We start from the raw sequence: 18,691 nt of genomic DNA on the forward strand, positions 1-18,691 counted from the left end.
TGAACGTTGTGTTCCGAGCGCGGGTGGGGCGGGGCGGGGCGGGCCCTGAGGGGTTTCGGCCGCCGCCAGTCCTAGGGAGGCTCGGGGGAGGGCGTTTCTGCGTTCAGGGGCGGCGGCGGCGGGGCGGCGGAGCGCTGGTTCCGTTCCGCGACCCTGGTGGCTCTGTGCTGCCCCGAAGGTGTGCGGTCGGGCCTCTCGTGGAAACTTCCTTGGCGCTTAACCTGTGGTGGGGGCAGCCATTGGTTGCAAGCAGGGGTCGCTGGAGCGGTGACCTCGCCCAGAATGGGGGAGGTTTCTCTGACGGAACAAGTGTCAGCGGCCCCTGGTGACGGGGAACTTCCGGGGACAGAGCCTTTAGCTTGTTCGTCTGATAGCGTCTGGCGAATTGGTGCAAAGCATCAACGACTGTGCCATAGGGAACAGGTCTAAGTTAGAATCCCTTAATAGAACCGCGGAATGCGGCTGATTGCCAGTGCTGTGTCACACAGGTAGGAACTGAGTGCCCTGGGCCCCGGATTTTCAAAATCTTCTGTCACATAATTGACTTAAGACACATGTAGGAAACATTCATGCTGTGGCTGATGAATTAAAAACTCCATACCTTTATTATATTTGTGCTTTTCAGCTGCTTGAAGAAGGCACCTATTTTTTCGGTTCATTGCCAGTGATGTTACATGAAGAAAAGCATAACGGATGCAGTAATTGGAGGGCTGCAAAAATAAGGAGGGATAATCAGGGACTTATTTAAGATAATAAGACGACACAAGAGCCTAAGAGACCTGAATAGGAAGGCAAGTCATTAACTCCTGTGATTCTGGAAATACAAAGGCTAACAGCCGCAGTGAGCAGTGGGCGTATTCGTTCCTGAAGGGGGTTTGTATACATCAAAATAATGTTAGATAATTTGATTTCCAGAGAATGAGATTCGAGATCAGGGAAACTTGAGTGTTGTTAGCCCCAGGCTGGCCACCTCGTTGTCATGACGAGGGCTTCTTTCTCAAAGCCCACTAAGATGGGGGTAACGGTGGTGCTGGTTAATGAGGAATGCACGTAGTGTTTAGCGTGATGCCTGCGGTGAAAAGTGTGAACTTTTGCTTTAAAAACTCCTGTGAAGGGATCCCTGGGTGGCGCAGCGGTTTGGCGCCTGCCTTTGGCCCAGGGCGCGATCCCGGAGACCCGGGATCGAATCCCACATCGGGTTCCCGGTGCATGGAGCCTGCTTCTCCCTCTGCCTGTGTCTCTGCCTCTCTCTCTCTCTCTCTGTGTGTGACTATCATAAATAAAAAAAAAAAAAAAAAAAAAAACTCCTGTGAAAAAAAGAAAAAAAAAAAAACTCCTGTGCTTTATAATTGTGCTTCTGAATTGGCTTTCTGACATCGAAAGGGAATAAAAGGCAAAGGAGAGAAAATGAGTGAAAATATCAGAGAGGGTGACAGAACATGAGAGACACCTAACTCTGGGAAACGAACAAGGGGTAGTGGAAGGGGAGGTAGGCGGGCTGACGGGGTGACTGGGTGACGGGCACTGAGGGGGCACTTGACGGGATGAGCACTGGGTGTTATGCTATATGTTGGCAAATCGAACTCCAGTAAAAAAAAATTCCTGGGCTGTGAATTGTATGGGAGGAAGCAGACACTTCCTTATTTGTGTGAGAAATTATCTCTGTCTAATCGGTATGTAGAAACCAAGTTCTTGGTAAGTGATAAATATCTCAATCAGATAATGTAGGTTTTTTTTATAGAAATTATTCTGCTGGGATCCCTGGGTGGCGCAGCGGTTTGGCGCCTGCCTTTGGCCCAGGGCGCGATCCTGGAGACCAGGGATCGAATCCCACGTCGGGCTCCCGGAGCATGGAGCCTGCTTCTCCCTCTGCCTGTGTCTCTGCCTCTCTCTCTCTCTGTGACTATCATAAATAAATAAAAAAAATTAAAAAAAAAAAAGAAATTATTCTGCTATACTTGATTCCATATTGTGTTATAAGAAAACAACAGTGACTACAGACAAACCATTACATCTTTCATAGCGCAGACATAATTGGTAACAAATGTACATCATGTACATTTCACTCTTACTTTGTCATTTAGAAGTATAATGCAGAAGATGTTAAAACATTATTTGGGTTCTCATGTATTAAATGAACCCACTTGTAGTTTATAAAAGGAAAGAGCACAAGAAGCATCTGCCTGTTTTGCTAATTTCCCCTCTCTTAGCCTTTGTAACTTCTCAGGTTGCACATAGCAGTCTTCACATGACCTTATCTTCTATGAAAGAAATGGGCTTCTAAACTCTGATGTCTCCTTAGGCTGAGGCCCAGCTTAAAGCTACATTACCTTGTTTTCTGTTGTGTGTGTGTGTTTTTTTTAATATCTTTCTTAAAACTACTTTGTGATCTTTGTGAAATTTTGTCTAAACCAAATGTTAAACCTTTGGAGCAAATTGGTGATATCTGCAGATATTTTTAAAACTAGAGTTCGAAGTCCCCTCCAGCAATTACTGGACATGTATGTTGTGGTGGATACTGCACTGGATTCGGAAGCTAAAGACTTAGTTGCTTCTCTGAGGCGATTTTTAGGTAGAAAGAACAAGTATAGAAAAACGTGGAAGACAGTCTATGATAAGTGCTTTGAATATAGCTTCAGCTAGATCCCATAGTGAGTGAGCAGTTTCAGAGAGGACTTCTTGGGACTGGGGCTTGAGTGAGTTGCCTTTGAAGAATGACTAGCATGTAAATAAATTGAGAGACTATTCCAGAAAGAAGAAACAGTGGGCAGGGGGATAGCAGTAGGCTATGGGATTGTAGCTCTAGTATGGACAGTGAGTGGGGGAAAGGCAAAAACAGAACTGTGACAAAAGCAGACTCAGAATAATGGGAAATAGGTTGAAGCTACTTGGGGGAGGGTTTTTAATACTAATTGAATTTGCACAATATTCTATTAGGTGGCCCTTGAAGGTTTTGGAGCAGGATGTTGACAAGAACAATACATTTGAGGTAGTTTGTAGTGAAGTACAATGGATTAGAAAGTGAATAGCAGTATTACTCAGCCAGAAAATTAAAAACTACTCAGTATGTAGCTCGTATTATTTGTATTGAGTCCATATCCTTGGGTACAGAAGGCTGCTACGTCATCTCTCTACCTCCTTGACAAGGACCGCTGCTTTGAAGCAATAGTCCTTACAAAGCAGTTGCCAAGAAGAACTGTTGAGGCCCAGACCATCATAAAATTCCATGTTAGAGGACTGCCATGCAGGGCTACTCATAATATGCTATAGTTTTGTACCTTTTACATTTTGCAGAGTCATGGAATAGTACTTAAACTGTTTGTTTTAAGCAAAAACAAACTTCCCAGGCACATGAATAGATTGTTTTAAAGTTTTATTTAAAACTAGTCTGCAAGATAGAAGCTTTTAAGCAAGCAAAAGATTCTCCTGTGGCAAAAAAAAAAAAAAAAAAAGAAAGAAAGAAAGAAAGAAAGAAGGAAAGAAAGAAAGAAGAAAGAAAAGAGAAAAGAGAAAAGAAAGAAGAAAAGAAAAAAAGAAAAGAAAAAAGAAAAGAAAGAAAAAATTGGGTCCCTCCCTGGACTGCTTATGTAAGTCTGTCAAAGTGTTTTATAAGTAATGTTATTTTCTTCCCCAGAAGAAGCAGCTGTTGATCCTATCAGACTACCATGTTCTTCTTGGGTGTGACAGTTTCTCTTTTTCACAACTTATATTTCAGAACATTAAATTTGAGGTACCTCATCCATCAGTAGTTCTAAAATGCAGTCTCAAAACTCTCCAGTAGGGGGAAAGTCACAGCCACCTTTTAAATCTTATGAGAGGCAGTATAATAGTATTTAAGACTGCAGACTCTGGAGTTTGCTTTACTGCTTACCAGGTCTGTGATATTGAACCAGTTACTTAATCATTCTGTGCCTCAGTTTCTTCATTCGTACAATAATAGGACCTACATAATAGGGCCCTTGGGAAGCTTTAAATGATATGTAAAGCCCCAACATTGCCTATATAGTAAGTGCTATATATATTATTATGACATTTCTGGCTTTGTTTATGTGTGTGTGAATTTCTGTCTGTTCTGCTTAGCTAAGCTATACACACAACTGATAGTTTCACTTGTGTGTATGTGTTTGCATTTTTAATTTTTATTATTATTATTTTTAAAAAGATTATTTATTTATTTATTCATGAGAGACTCAGAGACAGAGCCAGAGGGAGAAGCAGGCTCCATGCAGGGAGCCTGATGCGGGACTCGATCCTGGGACTCCAGGATCACGCCCTGGGTGGAAGGCAGGCGCTAAACTGCTGAGCCACCCAGGGGTCCCCAGTTTGCATTTTTTAAAGTCTTTTGGTTACAAAGGACCTGCTTAAAAATAATAAATATGCTCAAGCCGAACTTTAGCAGAGAAGAAGCAAGGAACTATTAGGCACTTTTCATCTCTTCAGTTGACACTTTCTCTTTTATATGATTGGTTTCGTTCAACTATGTAAAATATTTTTCCCGTTAGTAACCAATATGGCAGTAGGATTTGTGTGTTTACATAGTAATATTTTCTGTAGTGACCAAACATACTATGTTTTAAACATTTTAGTCTTGAATTGGTTTTTCCACTAATGCGCTTAGTATTTGTTATTGATGTTCTAGGCAGCAACATTCTTACCCAGTACCAAGGGAAAAAGTGTGGTGGAGTGGAAAGGGGACTGGTTTGTCTCTCCAGAATTGCTACATGCATGTGGTCAAAAGACATGAATTTGAATGCTGACTTGAATGCTTATTAGTATTATGACTTTAAACAAGTTTTTTAGCCTGTTGGAATCTCAACTTTTTATCAATAAAATGGGAATATTAATAAGTGCCTTGTGGGGTGGCATCATGTGATCTAAATAACCCTAATAAGATACCAAGAACAGTGTTTGGGACATAACAAACACTCAGTACATGTTAGTTCTCTCTAAACTAGCCCCCTTCCTCTTGCTGTCATATTCCTAAGCAGTAACCAGCAATGTAACCTTAAATTTCTTTTCTTCTCTAGACCTCTGAGTTTCCTGAATCCTTTTATTTATCTTAGCTCATCTTCCATTTCCCTGATATCCCCATTAACCCTTTCCACTAAGAACACTGAGAACTTCTCTCCCCTCCCTTTGCCCCCACCTTGGGCTTATCTGCATTCACCTCAGTCATTTCTTCTGGTCTTGGGTACCTTCTTCCCACTAAACACTAATCACTCCTATGCTGGGTTCCATCATTTCTTGCCACCTCAGCTGTCTACTGTTTGCTCTCTCATCTGTAATTTTGCGTATTTTGTCTTGTTACAGCCTTCTCATATCCAATACTCTTCTATTTATAAAAAGTCCCTTCCTAGCTTCTTCATCCTTCCTGCAGTTATTGCTGTATTTTCTCTTACCCTGGCTTAGGAGCAAAAAAATTATATATATATATGTATATATATATATATATATATATATACACACACACACACACACACACATATGTATATTATTTCTACATCACTGTTCGCTCAGTTTGCTGGTTTCTCTTCCTGTCACACTACTGAGACTTAGAATAGTGTTGGACATCACTCAGTGGACATAATTCAGTTTATCAGCGCATATATGACTTGATTCCTCATACTTGACACCACGAATCTTCTTGACATCTTTCTTTTGGTTCTTCCAATCTGGCCTTCTTTCTTAGTTCCTATCACTGAATTCACTCCCTCTGTCTCTTAAATGTGGGTGTTTTCCAGGATTCTGTTCTCATGCTTTCCTTCTGACTCTCTTTTCTCCTCTTGGGATGATCTCATGTGCCCTCATAGTTTTTTTTATTCTCATCTGTATACTAATGCTCTCTTGTCCTCTCTCTGCCATACTTCTTGCCTAAAGCTCTAGAACTGTGTGTTGGACTTCTCTACCTCCGTAGTCCATAGATTCCATAATGTGTCCATAATGAATTGAATTAATCATCTGTCTCAGGGCGCCTGCCTTCGGCTCAGGTCATGATCTCGGGATCCGGAATTGAGTCCCACGTCGGGCTCCCTGTGAGGAACCTCCCTCTGCCTGTGCCTCTGCCTCTCTCTCTCAGTCTGTGTCTCTCATATAAATAAATAAATCTTAAAATCAATCTTTAAGAGACTTTAAGTCTCTTAAAATATCTCTCTCCTCTTCTTCCCCCTGCTCTGGACATTCCCCTCCCGATAAGCTTACACTTTCTCCTAAATTCCCTGACTTGGTTGGTGGAACAGCTATCCATCCCATTAACCAAATATGAAACCTGGATAAACCCTTGACACAACTTCTTCCTTTCTCCACATCCAATTAGAGACATCTGAGCAGAGAACTGAATGACAGGCCAGCCTTATGAATTCTGTGGGAAGATCTGAAGCAGAGGTGAGACTACCTTTACTGTCATACTAATGTGCTCTGAACATACTGGCCCAGATTTGCCTGACTCCTGTATGCACTGATGTTAAGAAGATTATTTATATAGGAAAGCTCTTAAACAGATCAAATAAGGAAATACATATGCATCATCTTAGGCTGTTTTCACTGACAATATTTTCAAATAAAAAGTTGTGAGGTTGTCCCTAAAAAATGGATCTTAGATTCATTACAGCTCCTCAAATTCCCTTTTTGTTCTTTATGGGAGGAAGCAGGGAAGATGGCAGGTGGGGTGGGTAGGCACAGAACTCTCCTAACTTAGCCGAAGCTCTCCTGCCTGTTGGCTTTGTTTTGAAGACACTTAGATTTGGGATTAACAACACAATTGTTCCTTCTTAAAAATTTATGTAATTTTATATTCCATATATTTTGTTATTAAATACACCCTTTAGTAGAGAATATTCAGCTTTATGTGTTCTATATCCTGATTAACTAGAAATCTTAAAATTTTATATAACTTATATAACTAAAAAGATTATATTATTTTTGCACAGGTATAGAACTAGGTTATATGAAAGCACAATTGATTACTGGAAGCAAAAGCTTTCTGTTTATCACAGGCAAACAGCTCTTTCCACCAGAAAGGATAAGCATGATCTCCCTCCCCAGCTGCTTCCTGGCACTTAATACAATGTTGAGTACTGTGGTTATATGTGAACATTGGATTGCCAGCACCCTGGCAGCAGACCTTCTGTTACATGGGATCTTTACCTCACCCTCAGTGCTAGCTTAGTGATGTCCTGCACATAGGAGGCCTCTGGGAAATATTGACTGAATGATTCAAGGTTGTCTATCCAGAGGTGAGTACCTGAGCTCAGTGGCACAGACTACGATTCAGCTACTGGGGCTGCAGTAGCCAGATGGAGTCTGTGGGCTCCTGTGCCTTCTTAATTCTCTTGGTCACCCACCCTTTACACTCATCCTATTAAAACCACCCTCCCTTTTCCCCCATTGACTTGGATACTGATTGCCTCTCTGCCTCTCATGCTGTCTCTCTCAACAATGATTTAGGGCTATTTTTATAGTCTGCTAATTCTCTGAGAATGAGGTGCCTCTTCTGGGAAGCACTGCCATCCTCAATGGCACTGCAAATAGGTTTTTGTTGACTGATCTCCAGGCTCTCCAAGTCATTTTGCCCTCACACTGAGTACAAGGCACCATCTGTTTGCCTTGATGGCTTAGTGAATTGAGGGCTCATAAATGTAGCTGATATCTAAAATAGATTCAAATCACAGTGAGGACAGAATAATGGTCTTCTTCACCAGAGATGGATGGACAATTACTTTTATAGCTTTGTAGAAAAACGGATATGCAAATAGACACTTCACCCAAATTGATGGCCTGAATTACTCTCTCTGTGCTGATGCTTTTGCTCAGGGACAGGAACCTGCCACCCTGATTCAGGAGAAAAAGGAAAAGAAACATTATCTGACTGGCCTAAGTTCACTCTGAATCATCAGTAAAGTGTTGGCCATCATAGTCCTTCTGCTACTTTGGTTTATGAGGGTCAGAAGAATTTTTCAAGCATAAAGAATATTAGAATAACCATTAAAAATGTGAGCTAGTCACCTTGGCCTATGCCTACTGTAATACAGTTGATCATAGGGAAATCCCTTGCAGTGAGACAGCTGATTGTGGCCTGTGTACTATGCAGTGATTTGTCTAGAAATTGAGTATGCTGTTAAGTAGTTTAAAAAGATTTATTACCACTTCTGGCTAATTTGTTCTTAAAGTTAGCTGAGATCTGGAATCCTTGTGATCCATGGGTTATAGTGAGTGAGTTGTCTCTGACCTCTCCATTACCTGCAATTATCTCCCACCAAAAGCAATCAGAGCCACACGCAGCTGCCCAAATAGCCCGCTCTACCCTGACACATGCTCAGTGCCTACTGTTCTCTAGGCACACTGCTATGCACCAGACACATTCATGGTTCTGATCATTAAAGCGGCCCTATCACATAAATATTGTTATACCCATTTTACACATGAGGAACCTGAGGATCAACATAATTAAATAACTTGCTTGAGTTTCCACAGAAGCAGAGGCAGGATTTAAACCCAGTCTTATTTATCTCCTGCTCTTTCTGGAATGTTGCATTGCTTTCCAATGCTCTTTTCCCCTGCCTATGCTTATTCTGTTTCATCTTCTGTTTCCTAGTCAGAATCCTTATTGATTGCAAGTGTTTTTTGACATATAAAGTATGCATTTGTGTATATACACACACATATGTACACAAACATGTTTTAATATCTACATGTCTATATAGATAGATATAGATATTTATAGATATATAGATGCAAATGTAAGTAGATATATAGATGTAAATAAATGAGGAAAGATATACACCTCAAATATTAATGGTCATTTTATCTGAGTTGTAGAATAATTTGTGATTTTCATTTTTTCTTTGTATTTTTCTGTATTTCTCAAAATAAATTAATATTGTGATCAGGAAACAGTTTTTTAAATATTTCACATCCTTTCAAGTTCTTATGCCACTGCCTTTGTGAGTAAAATCTTTCCCAATCTCCACACTGATGCTACCTCTTCCTCTTTGAAACACACTACCTTTCCCCAGCACTTTGTATTGTCTTGGGGACATTTCTAGCATTTTTGTGTTCTGTGTAACCTCAGTTCCCCAAGGCCCACAGACTCATAGAGGAAAAGAGTCAGGGAGGCACAGCTAATGATAAAAATGATAATTAACAATAGTTGTTCCAGTCTGCACCCATCATGAAGGCTAAAATCTTGCTGTATCCACCATGTCCCAAACTTTGGTCTCTTCCCATCCCTGTGGTCTTGACCCTCTATCCTCTGTATTGCTATTCCTATGACATGAGTCAGCCATCGTGCTCACTCTGCTGTTGTGTTTGAAACTGTCCCCTCTCCTATCACTTGGTACCAAACTAGGCCCCATTATTCCATCAGGCCTCATACGGGCCAGTCTGTGACTCTAATCTTCATCACTTTACTAAAATGGGGCCACCTCTTCTCACTCAGATTGTACTTTTTAATAGTTATCCCTCTTCCCCTCATTTTATTAATCTCTGATAAAATCTATTGCATGACTCATGACTCATGTCTTCCTACTTCTTAACGTACTACCTTCTCCTGTCCCGTTGCGTGGAAGAACTTGCAATAAAATTAGGCAGGAGACCGAGTAATCTGACCCAGTCCTTCCCTCGGTCTGGGGCCCCAGGCAAAAGGATGCACAACTGCTCTCACTTGTCTGGGAGATCAAAGTGTGATTTCATTCTATAAATTATTCAAGTGTCTCTCTCCTGGGTAGCTTGTTAGCCTTTATCTCACCAGTCATTCCCTTTCCAGGGAGGCCTGTCTGCAGCTCCCAGGACCAGAAGCTCGTGGCCTGCTCTGATAAGCTATGCTTGGGTAGACAAGCAGAACCAACCATGCTTGGGCTCCCAGTACACTGTGTCGTCGTCGTCTTCTTCTTCCTTCTTCCTTCTTCTTCCTTCTTCTTCCTTCTTCTCCTTCTTCTCCTCCTTCTCCTCCTCCTCCTCCTTCTTCTTCTTCTTCTTCTACTTCTTCTTCTTCTTTTCTTCTTCTTCTTCTCCCCCCTCCTCCCTCCTCCCTCCTTCTTCTTCTTTTTTTTAAAGATTTTATTTATTATTCCTGAGAAACACACATGAGAGAGAGAGAGGCAGAGACACAGGCAGAGGGAGGAGAAGCAGGCTCCATGCAAGGAGCCCCATGCAGGACTCGGTCCCTGGAATCTGGGATCAGGCCCTGAGCCAAAGGCAGATGCTCAGCCGCTCTGCCACCCAGGCATCCCCACTGTGTCCTCTTCTAAGCCTCTCCATTAGCTTCTAAGACCCTTAGTTTGCATAGGATGGCAAGAGCTCCATTAGCTTTTGTGGAATGAATTACTGAAATCTATTGAATTTTGTGTTTTGCTTTTCTCCCTTATTATCACAGCAAACAATCAAATAAAAGTGATTAGTCCCACTTTGTTCTATACTAAGTATATCACACTAATTCTGATGTTGTTACTTATTTGAGTTTTAGAACTTTGAGATGTAATTCACATACTGTAAAATTTACCCCTTTAAAGTTTACGGTTTTGTGGTTTTTCATATATTCAGAAAGTTGTACAACTATCACCACATCACTGATACCTGATTCCAGAACATTTCATCATGGCAAATACAGGTGACCTTCTCTGTCACTCTCTGTTACCCTCTCTACCCCAGACCCCTCCAGTAACCAGTCTGTTTTCTTTCTCTATAGATTTGCCTGTTCTGGACATTTCATAAAAATGGAATCATATGACATGTGGAATTTTGTATCTGCTTTCTTTCACTTAGCACAATGATTTCAAGGTTCATACGTGCTGTAGCATGAATAGGTATTTCGTTACTTTTTAATGGCTAAATATTTTACTGCATGGATATTCCACATTTTTGTTTATCCATTCATCAGTTGATGAACATTTGGATTGTTTCTTCTTTTTGGCTATTATGAATAAAGTTGTTGAGAACACTTATGTACATGTTTTTCCTCAGGACATATGATTCCTTTTTTTTTTTTTTTAGAGGTTTTCTTTATTTATTCATGAGAGACACAGAGAGAGAGAGAGGCAGAGACACAGGCAGAGGGAAAAGCAGGCTCCATGCAGGAAGCCCAATGTGGGACTCGATCCCGGCTCTCCAGGACCAGGCCCTGGGCTGAAGGCAGTGCTAACCTGCTGAGCCACCCGGGCTGCCCGAGGACATACGATTTCAATTTGGGGGGCATTTGCCCAGGTGAATCATATGGTATGTTTAACTTTTTAAGGAAATGCCAAATTGTTTTCTAAAGTAGTTGCATCATTTTACGTTCCCAGAAGCAATGCATGAGGGTTCAGTTTCTCTCCATCTGTACCCACATGTTATTGTCCATCTTTTGGTTATAACTATCCCAGTGGTTGTGAAGTGGTATCTCATTGTGGTTTTGATTTGCATTTCCCTGATAGCTAATAATGTTGAGTTTCTTGTCGTGTGTTCATTGGTCATTTGGTATTTTGGTGGGAAAATGTCTATCTAGTTTATTGCATGTTTTCTCATGTGTTAGAGGGTGGGGGAGAAAGAGTAAAATATCCTCCAGATTGATACTGATAATTTGTGCCTTTCCCATACCAGCAAACAACCTATGTAATCTATTTGCCAGTGATAAACAGGGCATGTAATCTGCCCAGTATGCCCAAGGGTATTGGCACAACAGCCCTTGCCTGAGGTAGTATTGGGGGCAGTTTGTCAACAGCTCATAAGTCAGAATATTTTACAGGCAAATGTAATCTTTTTACTATTTCCCAAGTAGTTTGAGGACCTCATTTCCCTGATTTACAGTGGACCCATCCTACTGCATCAGACAGAGACAATTTTTCCTCTAGCAGAAGGACTCTCGCCCCAGCTAACACATCTGCTTCATGATTGCCTGGCACTGTGGGTAGGGAATGAGTGGACACATACCGTACTTAGCTGCATCGGGTTTAGCACATATACCCCAAATATCTTTCCATAGGTCTGCTCCCCACAGGGCTCTATTTAATGTAGTGCAGCTTCCTTTGTGCCATTACAGCATCCATGTTGTCAACCCTTTCCAAACTGCCCAGCTGTCAGTAGCCAGATCGGTGGGCAGGGGTTCATGTGTCAACACAATCCATAACACACAATTCTGCCCACTGACTACTTTGTTTAGTTCCTTCTTCAAACCAAAGTACATTAGAATCTAGTTGGATGGCAGAGGAGTGCCAAATAGGCAGGTTTCCCTAGTAACTACCATCAGTATACCGTGTGTCCTTTGGAGGTAAACCTACCTCTTCCTTTACTTGGGGGAGGGGAGGCATAATGTCAGTAACTTCTGGAAGTTGGGCTAAGTTGACATAAGTGACTGGCACTAATAATGAGTACACAGTTAATAAGGTGATATTGTAAGTGCCCCTGTGTTATAGGTAAGTGTGCCCTTTCTGTAAAGTGCTTACCAACATGTCCTTAATCTATCCTCCTATTGGCAGAGAGGTTTGTATCACAAGCAGGTCAGCAGTCAGTCCTTCCCTGTGTTGAAGTGCAAGATAAGACAGCTAATACTTGTTTCATGATGGGACTATATCTGGTTTCTTTTAAATTTCTTGAGACTTGTTTTATGGTCTAACATGGTCTGTCCTTGAGAATGCTTAATGTGCACTTTAGAAGAATGTGTATTCCATGGTCATTGAGTGAAGTGTTCTACTTATCTGTGTTTTTAGGTATTCACTCTCCACCTGTTAAAATGCTAATCATCCTTTGAGTCCCAGGTCCAAAGGGTCTTGTCAAATCTTCCTTAATACACCTCACCAGTTACAAATGTACAGTTCGCTTATTTGTTTTTTTTAAAAATATTTTATTTATTCACTCAGAGAGAGAGGCAGAGACACGGGCAGAGGGAGAAGCAGGCTCCATGCAGGGAGCCCGATATGGTACTTGATCCCGGGTCTCCAGGATCAGGCCCTGGGCCGAAGGCGGCGCCAAACCGCCAAGCCACCCGGGCTGCCCAAGTTTGCTTATTTGAACTTCCATCACCCATAACTGTGGTATATTGGTAGGCAAACACTCATAACAGTATAATAAATTCTATTATTACAAGTCAGTTTTTCTAAACTCTGCTGTTTGGGTTTCTTTTGTGTAGGGACCATGTATTAATTGTATCTCTGTATCCCAGAAACCTTACTTCTAATGGTAACTTGAAAGCATGCCATTGAAAGGATGAAAGAATTTGGTGGCTCTGAACTCCTCTTAAATGCTGAACTCTAGGCTATATACTGTAGAGGCTACAGCAGGAGAGGAAATGCAGTGTGCTCTGCCTCTGGAGAACCTGAATCTTAGTTAAGAAGACAACATATCAAAAAAAAAAAAAAAAAAGAAGAAGACAACATATCTATACAAGAAATCTTTAACACAGGATCTGATCAAGTGCCAACATAAGGGCTCTAGAAGTTTGGGCTCGTCCTCTTTGTCTCTATCCATGCATGGGAAAGAGTCTTGTAGAGTTTTGAGGTTGAAACAACCATCAGGACTATTGATGTCCAGCCACCAGTCAGTGTAGGATCCTCTGGCAGCTGGTTATTCAGCTTAAACATTCCTCCACTTACACACTCTCACCCACAGGGAGAAGCCCCAACACTCCCCCCCACCCCCCCCAGGACTTGATGTGGTTGTTTGCTAACTTTGGGCAGTGAGAGAAAATCAGATTGCTTTTTTAGCTAGATGTATGCATCTTTCAATCTTTGCCATGAAAGAAACTACAAGCCTGAAAGAAAGCGTATAAAGTCAACAGGAAAGGAAAGAGCTCTAGTCAAAAGCTTGAATCTCAATGGGATAGGTCAAAGGATACTGACATGCTGATGTTAGGTAAGGAAAATCAGATCAAGTTCATCCTGAGAGGATCACTTCTGGCGGGCCAATATGAATTATTTTTTGAAGCCTGTTATCGTCCTTAGAGCCCATGTGTATGTGAATGTTCTGGGAAGTTCTGAAGATATGAGATTTGGAGAGGTGAATTCATTCCACATACCAGTTAGACATTTTATTCTATCTAATTCAGGATAAAGACTGATAATTTCTGGGGCTAATCAGATATTCCTGGAGGTTTCTTGTCAAGAATGCAGTATGATAAAGGTTTTCAAGCCAGAATGTAAAACTCTCCCCTAGTAACCTTTGAAAATAGAATTATATTAGGAGATAAAAGTATATTATGAAGTACAATACCCACAGTTTTAGTGGTGCAAGTTAAATAAAACAGGAGGATAAATAAAACTTATATTATGAAGTACAATACCCACAATTTTAGTGGTGCAAGTTAAATAAACCAGGGCTGACCCACAGTTGTATATGATAGTGGGCAAAATGTATGGCATCCTTATCACAGTTATCAAGGTCCCATTGATTGACAGCCAATCAGAACACGTAGAAGGAAGCACTAAACCACTTGGTGTTGGAGGATTAGAGAAGGCACAGAGCAGGTCTTCTGGTGGGTAACATATGGACAGGGTGGAAGAGAAGAGACGAGGTCAGTGAGAGGGCCATAGAGGCTAGAATGTATAAGATATAGTATTTGATCAATGCAAAGTACCCAGAAAGCTGCAAACCTGGGCTTTGGTAGAGGCAAGGCACAGGAAGACTGCTGTCCCTGTGTCCACCTAGGTGTGTCAGGACTCTTACAGCTTTCAAACAAGATTAGCTCACTTGGTGCAAATATATCATCCACATGACTCCTTGTGTTCCAGTCAATAGCCCCTATTGAATTGATGACTAAGGCAATCCATCTATGACTTATCAGAAATTCTCTTCCCAAGGAGGTCAGGGGAGAAAATGGGTGTGGTGGGCCAAGAATGATTGGCCATTCTGGGTGGGCCAGAGTGAGTCACCTTCCCCAGAGCTAATGCCAGAGACAAGGCCAAGGCCTTTTGCCTTTGCTGCTCATTCTCTTCACCTTTTCCCCAAATCCTGACCCTGTCAGCTCTTTGACTTTTCTGATACAGCCCTGGAGCTGAAACAGCTCTAACTTTATAGGTAGGGATCCTGAGACCCAGAGAGGAGAAGGGATTTGCCCTAATTCCTATAGCACATGGATTTCAGAATTCAGAGTAGAGGGCCTCTTGACTAACAACCCCTTACATTCTGTTCGCCACCATGTGTTTTTCCTCTTTGAGTCTTCCCCCCACATTGTGCCAACTGAGAGGCAAAAAGGACACAGACAGGACATGGCAGAAACCTGAAGGGGTTATCCCTCAACTGTAAAGTGCCTCATGGAACAGGAGGAGATGCAGGAAGAGTTTGGTAGCAGAAGCTCATCTTCCATGACCCTATTCTCAAAAGCAAATCTGGTTTCAGGTGGCATTTTCTAAAATGTAAACTGAAAAAAAATACACAAAATACATAAATTAAAAATGTAAACTCTGAACTAACAAACTCTGTAATGCTTTCATCAATCTCTAATAAATTTTTCTGAACAAATATTGGAGTCTATTCAAATTTTTGTTTTCAGTACCCTCCCTTTTTAACTTTTTAAAAAATAGTAATTTTTTATTCAGGTATAATTAACATACAGTGTTATATTAGGTACAGATGTACAATATAGTGATTCAACAATGCTGTACATTTCTCACTGCTCATCATGATTTGTGTGCTCTTAATCCTCTTCACCTGTTTCACCCATCCCCCAAACCCCCTACCCTCTGGTGACCACCCATTCTCTGTATTAAACTTTTTGAAAAGTTTAGTGTGTTATAACAAGGTCCATATTTCTCTCCCCTGATAAATGTCATCTTTCCTGCCTGGATATCCCAAGGCCTCTCTTCCTTCAGTGACCACAAAGCAAACCCTAAAGAGGGGCCTTAGGTTGAATTCAGATCAGAGGAAGCATATAATTTCCATATTAAAGATTTGGAGGTGGGACGCCTGGGAGGCTCAGTGGCTAGCGCTGCCTTCGGCCCAGGGCATGGTCCTGGAGTCCCAGGCTCCGGCTCCCTACACGGAGCCTGCTTCCCTCTCTGCCTATGTCTGCCTCTCTCTCTCTCTGTATCTCTCATGAATAAATAAATAAAATCTTAAAAATAAAAAAAAAAAGAATTGAAGGTGCTGGTCTCACTCTGGCTGATGAACAATCTCCTATTCCCTTTTGCAGTGTGGTCCCCACAAGGGGAAATCTTGCTTTTAAATCTTCTGTACCCCCTTCCCACAACAATTTGGCATAAGTCAATGAGGCATGGAACAACACAGACTCCAAGAGGAGTAGCAGTGTAATGTGGGATGAAACGAGTGCCTGAAAAAAAAAAAAAAAAGAAACGAGTGCCTGCTCGTGAGACCCTTTAATGTCTTCCTTTCATGTCCTCCTCTGGGCCTCTCAGAGCCTTCCACTCCTGAGAATGTTGCATCCAAGTTCCATCTCTGGGCTGGGTTTTGTTTTTGTTTTTGTTTTCATAAAGGACTTTGTTGTTTCAGACAAACGTCATAAACTAAACCTGGCTGTGTATCTGTTTTGACTATGCATCTGGCTTTGTTGTACCTTCAGCTCACAGACTCCTCAAAATCAGGTGTACCTATTTCTCCTTAGGCTAGATAATTGTTCTATGTATGCTCCTCTCTGGGTCAGGAAGGGAAGTCCAACTTCCCCCCCATATCAGTTAATTTTAAACACTCTAGTTCCTCTTACGTATATTTAGGGATTGGTGTACCAGAGATGACCCAAAACTTCCGAGACTGATCCTGGGAGCACAATTTCCTGAAATGGTTAAGGGAGGAAAAGGGAAACTCTCATCATGGCCAGATTGAGTCAGAGATCTGTGAGGAAAAGAGGCTTAAAAAGTAAAAGCCTAAACCCTTATTTGCCACCCAGAAGTTGCAACACCTTATTCAAGATATTGGTAAAATTATTTTCTGGAAAGTTTTGTGTACCTGTACAAAGTGACAGCAAAAGATTAAGCCCTCCTACCTTTAGAGGAGGTGTGCCAGTTATCACTCAATACCTACTTTTTTTTTTTTTGCAGTTTTATACCTTTATTTGACAATCAGCAGTTCTCATCCACATTAACAGTCTGTAGATTTTTGAAAGTGGTGACAGGTACGTAAATAACCAGCATGTAGAGCTTGTTTGGTGAATCTTCATCCTCATTACATTTTCTGGACAACCGCACACGGATACGGTATGGAACATTGCTTATTCCTTTGGCCCAGACAACTTTGTTGAGCCTGGTGTCAATGTGCACATCTGGAGTTCCCATCTCCTTCATAGCAAATTTCCGGATCTCTCTGAGTGCCCAAGGGGCACACTTCTTGAAACCCACTCCATGGATACGTTTGTGAATGTTGATGGTCACTACCTCGTTGATGGCAGGACGGCCCTTCTCCCCACCACCCTTCTTTGTGGGAGCCATTCTGCCGGGCCCTAGTTGGAAAAGCACTCAATTTCTACTTATTCCAGATCCATCCTTCATTGCTTTGCTTGAGATACTGGGACATTTCTTTGCCAGTAGGCTGAATGTTGAGCTTTACCAATAGGGGGTGCTGGAGGATAAATTTCATCTACATAAACAGGTGGTTTCTTGCCCTCTAGGAACCCTAACATTAGTACTAGTGGTTTCTATCTACTAGTATGCCAACTGTGAGGTGTCCTGCTTGCCAGCCAAGGCCCACAGTTTCCTGCCCATTGGCTTCAGCTGCTGACTGCGTACCAGCTCTATCTCAGGCCATCCAGTGAACTTCTCTGCCATCCAGTGGCTGGTGGATCCAGTCATACCCTCTCCAATGAAGTCTGTGTCTCAGCCTTAGGGAGGGGCTCCCTCGCCTTCCAAGTTGGTTCCTTTGGTTACCCTCCCTCTACCATAGGGTATTTTTGGGAGTTCTCTTTTATTCCCTCCTAAGTAGTTAGTTCCCTATTTATTTATTTATTTATGAGAGACACACACAGAGAGACATAGAGGCAAAGGGAGAAGAAGCAGGCTCAATGAAGGTGCCTGATGCGGGATTCGATGCCAGAACTCCGGGATCACGTCCTGAGCTGAAGGCAGACGCTCAACCGCTGAGCCACCCAGGCATCCCTAGTTCCCCTGTTAATAGTTAATAATTCATTTATATTAAGCTGTTCCTGCTCAGATTACTGTGGTTACTGAATCCTGAATGTCTGTTCATGGGCCTTGATTTTGGAAATGTAATTACGAGTAAACAACAGTACCCTCTTAGGTCAAGTTGTTGATAAATTCAAAATTAACTGAACATGTAAAAATACATGAGTCCTAATAATTCTAGAAACTACCCAAAATGGGTCAGAATGAGTTCTATTCAACCAGAAATCATAACTATGAGTATTATACTTAGAATTGGCATTAAATCATTTTGTGGTTTAATGGTAGTAAAATAAAGCTCTTATAAAATTTTGGAGACTAAGATTTCTGGAATAAGAGAGCAGATTCTCCTTTCCCCTGAGTAGCATCAGCACCTAGACCATTCAAAGAGCAGAAAGCCTCCATTTTTTAAGATTTTAGGACAATTAACTGTTAGATATCTGGTGCCATCATATTGGAAAAAAACCTCACCAGTCATCTATCAGATAAAGGAATTCCATTGCCACACACAAAATGTGCATGAGTGATGCTAGACCAGTACTGTCAAATGGAAATAGACGATGGGCTACTAATGTAATTTAAATTTTTCTAATGGTCACATTTTAAAAAATGAGAGAAACAGGTGAAATTAACTTTAATAATTTATTTAAAATAACCCCAAA

At 41.5% G+C, this 18,691-nt stretch overlaps 2 protein-coding genes across 9 annotated transcripts in view; one reads left to right on the forward strand and one right to left on the reverse strand.

The window, feature by feature from the left end:
- The window catches only part of ACKR2 (atypical chemokine receptor 2), a 62,815-nt gene that overhangs the window by 235 nt on the left and 43,889 nt on the right, over positions 1-18,691 (forward strand). For 7 of the 8 annotated variants that reach the window (XM_049099854.1, XM_035704739.2, XM_049099850.1 and 4 more), the window contains exon 2: positions 16,956-17,029. The exons of the other annotated variant lie outside the window; for it this stretch is intronic. The gene's annotated coding sequence lies outside the window, so the exon portion shown is untranslated. The remainder of the gene's footprint in view (positions 1-16,955; positions 17,030-18,691) is intronic. 8 annotated transcript variants of the gene reach the window in all.
- LOC125753387 (60S ribosomal protein L31-like) lies at positions 72-17,461 on the reverse strand. Its single transcript, XM_049099598.1, has 2 exons — positions 16,989-17,461; positions 72-377 (listed from the first exon to the last, which is right to left on the reverse strand). The coding sequence occupies exons 1-2, from the start codon at positions 17,340-17,342 to the stop codon at positions 72-74; spliced, it is 660 nt and encodes a 219-aa protein (XP_048955555.1). The 5' UTR covers positions 17,343-17,461.

The sequence above is a fragment of the Canis lupus genome, chromosome 23 (assembly GCF_003254725.2).
Source record: "Canis lupus dingo isolate Sandy chromosome 23, ASM325472v2, whole genome shotgun sequence".
Taxonomy (NCBI): Eukaryota; Metazoa; Chordata; class Mammalia; order Carnivora; family Canidae; genus Canis; species Canis lupus.